The sequence below is a fragment of the Epinephelus moara genome, chromosome 9, assembly GCF_006386435.1.
Source record: "Epinephelus moara isolate mb chromosome 9, YSFRI_EMoa_1.0, whole genome shotgun sequence".
NCBI lineage: Eukaryota > Metazoa > Chordata > Actinopteri > Perciformes > Serranidae > Epinephelus > Epinephelus moara.
In genome coordinates this window covers 33,342,935-33,351,636 of record NC_065514.1, presented here as the reverse complement: position 1 = coordinate 33,351,636, position 8,702 = coordinate 33,342,935, and the positions used below count along the sequence as shown (strand labels likewise).

At 40.3% G+C, this 8,702-nt stretch overlaps 1 protein-coding gene across 1 annotated transcript in view; it reads left to right on the top strand.

Moving 5' to 3' along the window:
* Positions 1-314: 314 nt before the first annotated feature.
* crata (carnitine O-acetyltransferase a) overlaps positions 315-8,702 on the top strand; it is a 26,977-nt gene continuing 18,589 nt past the window's right edge. Inside the window, exons 1-5 of the mRNA XM_050052999.1 lie at positions 315-559; positions 3,885-4,181; positions 4,398-4,516; positions 7,261-7,314; positions 7,911-8,076. Of these exons, the coding sequence (XP_049908956.1) occupies positions 533-559; positions 3,885-4,181; positions 4,398-4,516; positions 7,261-7,314; positions 7,911-8,076 (663 nt within the window). The 5' untranslated portion in view covers positions 315-532. The remainder of the gene's footprint in view (positions 560-3,884; positions 4,182-4,397; positions 4,517-7,260; positions 7,315-7,910; positions 8,077-8,702) is intronic.

Sequence of the window (8,702 nt, the reverse complement as noted above, 5' to 3'; positions counted from 1 at the left end):
TGAATTGAATTGAATTGAGTTGAATAAATAACAGACAGTCCCTAAGATTTCCAAGTTTCAAACAGATACTTGTGAATCCAGTTTTTATTTGTGAATCTAAACTCTACCAATGCAAATTTGAATTTTATGCACACTGAGTCTTTTTTTTTTAGTGTAATTTGTTTGTTTTATATTTGCAAAATCTTTATGAGTTTACAAATTTTCTCGATCTACTTACACAAATAATACTGAAACAAAGTTTGCATGTATTTCAATTGGAAACACTGCAGGTAGCATATCAAGGTGACTTAAATCACTCACACCCACCACTTCTTTATTGCAGCTGGATAAGCAGCCTGTACAGCTGAGCAACTCTACCCTGGTACTGTTTTGAGCAGCTGACGTGCGGTTGTAAATTCACGAGTGTCCCCTCAAGCCTGTCTGCAGAAGGTCCGACAGAACCCCTGTAAAATACCTAGCTTTAGCTTCAAGCTAATCTGTGCTGGACTTAGAGTGTTGACTGATCTGGGTCTGTGGGCGTTTCATTGACAGAATGTGGGGCATTTGCAGCAGAACTATGGTAAGGAACGCACCTTTATCAGACTAATATGCCTGTTTACACTGGCAAAAGCCAATTTAAGCTATTGACATGTATAAATATAATTGCCTTGATAATCACTGACGTAAGCCGTATGGCGATTGATCAGTGAAAGCTAGTTAACTTAGCAAACGCTAACTAGATGGTAAAGGAATGTTTGCTAACATTAGCTGTTAGCAACATTTGCTAACGTAGCTCGTTATGTACTCAAGTGACATTAGCGGTAGTTCACGTTTAGCTGAGCCATCTGGGTCAAAGGTGATTTTGTAGTTGGCTAAGATTGAATGTCGCCAGAAGACTCTGAAGGACAAGCTCGATCGAGACTAAACATTTACTTTTATTGAGCTGGGGAAGATAAGAAAGTTAACATGTTAGCCATGTCATGTCAACAAACGCACCTGCTTGCAGCAACATTTGTGAAGACAATTTAACGTTAAATAACGTTACACATGACATTAGCACAGTCAAGTAACATACAAAGGCTTTAAATGTGATTTCGGTTTTCCGAGGCTAGCTGTTTTAGTGACGGATCTCTCGAAGTTGTTCTACAGTTTACAGAAACAGATGGTGCAAGATACTTGTTTTTAATTAATCCGAATTGAAGCATTCAGCGTTCACGTTAGATGAGGCAACCACAGCACTATCGTCGTACAATAAATCACATGTGCTCGTGGAACCGAATATGGTCTTTATACATTATTTATGTTCGTTTTAGCAATGCCATTTACTTCTTGTTAATGTTGTTGACAAGTTTTCCGGGGTAACGTCCAGTTGAAAATGAGTGCATGCTGCCCTCCACTGGTGACATGTCGCTTTTAAGGTCATCACATATAATTCATATGCTGCCAAAAATATACCTCAATGGGCTTTACAACCCCCTGTTCCAAAAAAGTTGGTAAGCTGTGTAACGCAAATTAAAAACAAAATGCAATGATTTCTAAATATTTTTGGACTTTTATCTGATTGAAAACAATATAAAGGCAAAATATTTGATGTTCAAACTTGGAAGAGGTATCTTCGACAGGCTTAGTTTCTCACAAGCAGGGATGATCGCTTTGTGAGAAACTACGTGGGCAAATAGTCAAATAGTTTGAGAATGTTTCTTAATGCACAATTGCAAGGAATTTATGTATTTTACCATCTGCAATCCATAATATCATCAAGATGGAGAAATCTCTGCATGACAGGGGCAAGGCTGAAAACCAACATTTAATGCCCGTGAACTTTGACCTCTCGGGCAGCACTGCATTAAAAACTGACATGACTGTAGAGGATATTACTGCATGGGTTTGGGAACACTTTGGGAAACCATTGTCAGTAAACACAGTTTGTAATTGTATCTGCAAATGCTTTTTAAGACTCTACCATGCAAAGTGAAAGCCAGACTTCTCTGGGCCCGAGCTCATCTGAGATGGACTTGCACAAATTGGAAAAGTGTGCTGTGTTCTGACTGGTCCACATCTCACATTGTTTTGGAAATCATGAACGTTGTGTCCTTCGGGGTGAAGAGGAATGGACCATCCAGATTGTGACCAGCTCAAAGTTCAAAGCCAGGCACCATGAATGCTGAATGATACATAAAGGTTTTGGAGCCTCATATGCTGCCATGCAAACGACGTCTTTTTCAGGAAGGTCTCTGCTTATTCCAGCAAGACAATGAGACACATTCTGCATTTGTTACAAGAGCATGGCTTTGTAGTAAAAGAGTGCAGGTACTAGACTGACCTGCCTGCAGTCCTGACCTATCTCCCACTGAACATGTATGGAGCATTATGAGGCGCAAAATACAGCAACAGAGACACTTGACTGTTGAGCATCTGAAGTGGTATATCAACAAGTTTAAAAACTTCAACAATTAGCATTCTCAGTTACCAAATGCCTAATTGTGTTGTAAAAAGAAAAGGTGATGTCACACAGTGGTAAACATGCCCCTGTCCCAATTTTTTTGGAATGTGTCGTAGGCATTAAATTCAGAGTAAGTGTATATTTTACAAAAAACAATAAGGTTTATCAGTTTAAACATTAAATGTTTGGCTTTGTACTGTATTCAATTTAATATAGGTCAAAAAGGATTTAGAAATCATTGCTTTCTGTTTTTATTTACATTACACACAGCGTCCCAACTTTTTTGGAATTGGGGTTGTAGAAAGGGTCACAATTTATAAACCCACTGGCCACTGATTTTGGTGTAACACCAAGAAAATCCACTGAGAATCCTGATTAGTCAAATCCGTTTATTTAACAAAGGCCTTGAACAGATTAAAAATAAAAGAAGCCAATTCACATTGATCTTGTTTATAATGTCCCTGACAGACATGTATTTTTTATTTTATATTTTTTGAGAAATAATATCTATCAATCAATGATTCATTCATTCAATGAATGAATGAATCAATCAATCAATCATCATTTATTTGTCACATAAATTCATACAAGGTACAACTCCAGTGAGATGCGATACTATCAGCTCCCTTTCACATTGCTGGCTGCTGCTTTATAATTGTTCATGTTTCTGGATTGTTCTAGTAATCCATAGTTTCTGGTTGTGGAATGATTTAAATGTAGTTTTGGGTTAAATTGCTTCTGTTGGTTTATAAATTGAATCCACCGTAGACTTTGTGAATTCATTGATATCATCACTGACATTGACTGTAGCATTCTGGAACGTGCTCCAGACACTGATTGGCTCCATCTCTTGTGTCACTGGGGGTATGTGTCATGGTTTGTTTACATATCTTTACCTCAACAAGATGGTTGCATGGTTGCTCCCCCCGAACACGGACAGTACCGCTCTGCATTCCATCTGAACGTCATATAGCAGTGATCCAGAGTGTTTATTCCTCTTGTGGTGTAGAGTAAACAGGAGCAGGTCAACACCTCACATTCCCACTGTCACACCAGTCCTTTTTCACCATAAAGGACACACCTCCACTTGTCCTTTGCTCTGTTAGATTGGCATATAGAGAAAGAGTCTTACCTGTACAGTGGCTAGCAGGATGCTAGTTTGACTGGTGCCAGTCTTCTCCATCTTTTTCCTTGATATTTACTGATTTTACATTTGAAAACCACGACCTGGTTAGCTGGCACCTAGCTAGAAGAAGTCAGCAGGAGGAGAGTTTATAGACTAATATCCTCATCCTCCTCCATGACTTGCAGCCACACACCACCACCATCCAAAGCCGATCACAAAAAGCACCACCGACACTCGCAAAATAGGCATATGTGAATGAATTTAGCAGAGCAGAAAAAGAGGCGACTAGAAATGTCTGCACTAGACTCTCCCAATTTGTCACTCTTTGTCTCTCAGGTGAAGGTGGGGATGGTGAAGCCCTGTGGCTTAATAAAACCTTGTCACTTGGTGAAGCCTGTATCAGCAACTCGGGTCCCTGGCAGATACCTGACCCACCAAAAGGGACTGCCCACTCTGCCCGTCCCCCCTCTGCAGCAGACCTGCGAGCGTTACATCAGTGCCTTGGAGCCCATCCTGGAGATGGACCAACTGACGCACACTAAAGAGCTGGTGGATGAGTTTAAGAAAGCAGGAGGGGTCGGAGAGAAACTTCAGAAAAGCCTGGAAAAGAGAGCACAGAAAACAGAGAACTGGGTGAGACTTTGACATTTTGAATTAAGAAAGTATTATGATGTGTGATGATTCAAGGCTTCCCTGACAGAACCCGTTTTCTTTCGCTAGCCACACAATTCAGTTGCAAACCCCACTGACATTTTCGTGATTTCCTTTTTTATAAACTGTATTATTCTGCCAGTAATGTCAATCTGTTACTACTTGTGTCTGTGTCCGTGTGTCTCTGTGTCTCTATAGTTGTCGCAGTGGTGGGTGCAGGTTGCTTATCTTGATTATCGGTTGCCTGTGGTGGTTCATTCAAGTCCTGGACTAGTCTTGCCCCACATGAACTTCAGTGACAAGCAGGGACAAATAAGGTGATCACATGTACACACACAAAGCATGTGTTTGGCAACAATTATGACAACTTTTAAGGTGTCATCACTTTCAGCTACAGTCTGGTTAGCTACATTTTTGTTATGCCTTTGACTAGGCTTGGTCGGGATAACGGTTTTACGGTGTATCAGGGTATTTAAAAATCCTGGCAGTAAAATTTTCAATACCGTCAAAAATACAGACACTCATCTTTCTATTAAATTCATTAACAGCATGTAGCAGCGTGGCGCCGCACTCATATACTATATACCTCAGTGAAATTCCAGGAAGTTATGAAAAATTAGATACCGCCCAAGCCTACCCCCACGCAGATGATAGCCATGGCCGGAGGCATTGTGTTTTTACGTTGTCTGCCTGTCTGTCCATCTTATTCTCGTGAACTTGATATCTCAAGAAGGCCTTGAGGGAATTTTCCAAATTTGGCACGAATGTCCACTTCGACTCAAAAATGAACTGACTAGAATTTGGTGGTCAAAGGTCTCTGTGACCTCACAATACATGTTTTTGGCCATAACTCTAGGATTCATGTGTGACAAAATTTCACACAGATGTGTAATTAAGCAGTATCACATGAGTGATGTTGTACTGTATATCGTCACAGTTGTGATTCGGTCATAGGCACTTGGCCTGCGGCCCTCATGCCGAAGACAATTACAGCCGTGATGATATACAGTACAGTGTCACAACCTCGAGTGTGATATTGCTTTTATACAACAGTTCAACAACAGCTTAAACAGCAATGCTGAGTAAGGAAATGTTAACAAAAGGTGATGAAATAAATTATTTAAGTATGTTATGTAGCTCCGTGGGAAAAAAAACAGTTCCCCCAGTCTGTTGCCAGGCAATTCAGCACACACGCCAGGAACTCACAAGCTACTTTGTATTTACATTGATCTGCAACTGTGTAACTTCGTCCAGTTCGGCTGATGAAACGTTGGCAAACCTGGATGTTGGCACGGCCGGATTCAGCTTCCACTCTCCCTCATCAGTAATAATAATATCCATCCTCTTGGTGTAACGCTATAGTGTCAGTTTGCGAGTGTGACAGTTGGTTAATTAACGGTTGTATTTATATTTATAACACCTGTGAGCGGAGTGATTTTACTGTTACATGTCCCAGTGATGTTGTACTCTATATCAGCACTCATTGAATGCCTCTCGTCCAATCAAATGACTCGGTCGGAACTAACTGTTTTATAATAGGATATAATGATGAAGTGATGACATTTTATATCCAAAGGTCAAAGGTCAACCTCACTGTGACATCATAATGTTATGCAAACACACCTTTCTGGCCATTACTCAATGTCATATCTCAGGAACAGAAGGGGAGACATTTGATCAGATGCTGAAATAGTGACACTAATTTTAGGTGTCCATCTGGGGGGAAGATGCGTGTGTGAAACATATTTGATAATGTCATGGAGTGAAAAAGAGGACAGATAGACAAGACAGAGACAACAGCACTGTAAAACACTGGGGTCGAGCCAGCGGCCATTTGAATTTTGATGCCGTCCATTTGTGCTATGGTACCTTTACTTTGAGTGGCCAAAAATGACGATGCAATGATTTATTACACATAAATCATGTTGAATATGTGACATCAAAGAAGTCCTAATATGACTGAAAAAAAGTTTGCCTATTAGGTTTGCTGAGAAGCTGCACAAAATATTCCCATGACCGTATAAAATTTGAAGTACTTCTACCTTACATTACTGTACAGTGAAAGTCAGCTTTGATGATATTTTAAGACACCGAAAATGCCCTCACCTTTATACTCTCACAATGAATGAATAAATGTGTTTCTTGAAAGGTTTGCTGAAATTTCACTGTTGAGAAAGGAAGACAAATACACCAAATGGTGCAGGACATAAAAAATTGGTGCTGGTAATATTAAAAGTTACATTCATCAGTGCATACACACAGTAAAAAGTACTTTAAGCTCTGGCCCAATTATATAACAACTGCATTCTAGGGGGCTGTACACATGCCGTGTTTTTTGTGACCTCAAATCCATTGTTTTCAATGTAGATGCACGGTAGGCATGCTCAATGCCAGAGCAACACCGTTGCAGCACTCACGGGCTCCCGAGCACCTATTTTTCAGAGCACAACAGCTGCACCCTGAGATACACTGAGTTCAACTTTTGGAACACAGAAGTGCGCACTGCATGCCATGCTACGAGGACCAGCCAATCACAGCCGACAGATATGTCTTCCTTCATTCGTAAATATCAGTCTGTGATAAATATGGAGAAGAAGTTGATCATTTTAGTGCAGAGCTATCCAGAGCTTTACATCTGTCCTATGGACAATAGCCCACACACAAACAGCACCTGGAAGATCAGCTCTGCACTCAGGATTTCAGGCAAATAGGCTGTGATACGGTGCTTGTTGAGGTTGTTTAGCAACTTCAGACGCAATCTGCCACCGCACTCTTGAAAGCTGGCACAGAAAAGGCACAAGAGTCACACAGCGCCTCACCTTGTGCATTCCAGGTGGTTAAAGACGTTGCATGTGTACGGCCCCTAATAAAGTATGTCTCATTTTGCTAAATATTACCACCACATACTGTATTTTCATATCATGCAGCTCCACTATGCCGTCATCAATTCTGTTTGTTAAAAGTGATGTTTCTAGAAAGTGCACAGTTGTAACTTTTATTCATTCACTGTATTCCATTTAACCAACATCAGAATAGTAGTTATAATGTTCTGTCTGTTTAGGTTTGCTGCCAAACTGATAGCAGGTGTTTTGGACTTCAAGACAATGATTGACAAGTAAGTTCTATGCTTATAACACTCTCCTTATTGACCTGTGCTGCTCTGTTTTGTCCTATTTGTGGTTTTATCTCTGAGCTTCCAGTTGCTATTACTGCCTATAGTTAATACAAATAAAAAGATCAGATGGGTTCAGACAGCCTACCAAACATTTCTTAAGTATTGGAACAAACATCCACAATTATATTAATTGTGGATGTTAATTAAGTTATTGGCATTATTAGCATTCTTCACAAACCCCCTGATTTTTACTTGTTGTTCTGGAATCTGATTTATCAACTTGAATTCAAAACAAACATCTTTTCACCCAGCTATGTCATATAATGTATATTTTGTTGATTGTATCATTTGAAATAATTGTCTTGTTACACAATAATAAACCCATGTCATGGGATACTGGACTTTGTATGATAGTGCAACTAACTAGCTGAGTCTTCACTGTGTATCAGAGATGGAGGCAGCACTACTTTACTCAGTGCAGTGCTGCAGTATCCACTGAATGTAGTAGCGTCAGTGATACTGAGTAAATGGAAGAGTATTGTAAATGATGTTGTAGTTGAGTTGGTGTTTAATGACAGAGCTTGTTTGTCTTGCAGTGAGACACTACCAGTCGAGCATCTGGGAGGGAAGGCCCTGTGTATGAATCAGTACTATGAAGTGCTGTCGTCGTGCCGTATCCCTGGTCTGAAGAGAGATTCAGTGGTGAACCATGCCAAGAGCTCTAGGCCCCCTAAACACATTACTGTGGTACACAACTTTCAGGTGAGGAGTCCCACGTCTTGTTCTGAGCTCTTCTGGGATCAGGGACCTGTATCACAAAGCAAGTTTAACTTGGTATGGCTCTCTGTGGTTACCTGGCTTCACTGGGCCTGGCATTAGTGCTACAGGATAACTGGTATGAACAGGCACAGTGGACTCTGTGTTGAAGTCGTTCAGTAGTCTAGATTACAACATCATCACTCGAGTATCGTGTCAGGTAAGCGTTTGTTTGTTAGTTTGTGTGTGAGGTGGATCGTAGCACATCACCGTTCTTCTTGGTAGTTGTTGTCTGTTGTATGACACTGAGACAGTGCCTGGATGCAGATGACAGATGTGTTCAAAAAAATGCAACAGCAACAAAGACATTTCATATACAAGATGTATATAATGTCCGCATTATATACAGTATCTCACATAAGTGAGTACACCCCTCCCATTTTTGCAAATTTTTCAGAAATGACACTTTGATATAACTTAAAGTAGTCAGTGTACAGCTTGTATAGTAGTATAGATTTACCTTCCTCTGAAAATTACTCAAAACACAGCCATCAACATCTAAACAGCTGGCAACATAAGTGAGTACACCCCACACTGAACATGTCCAAATTGTGCCTAAAGTGTCAATATTT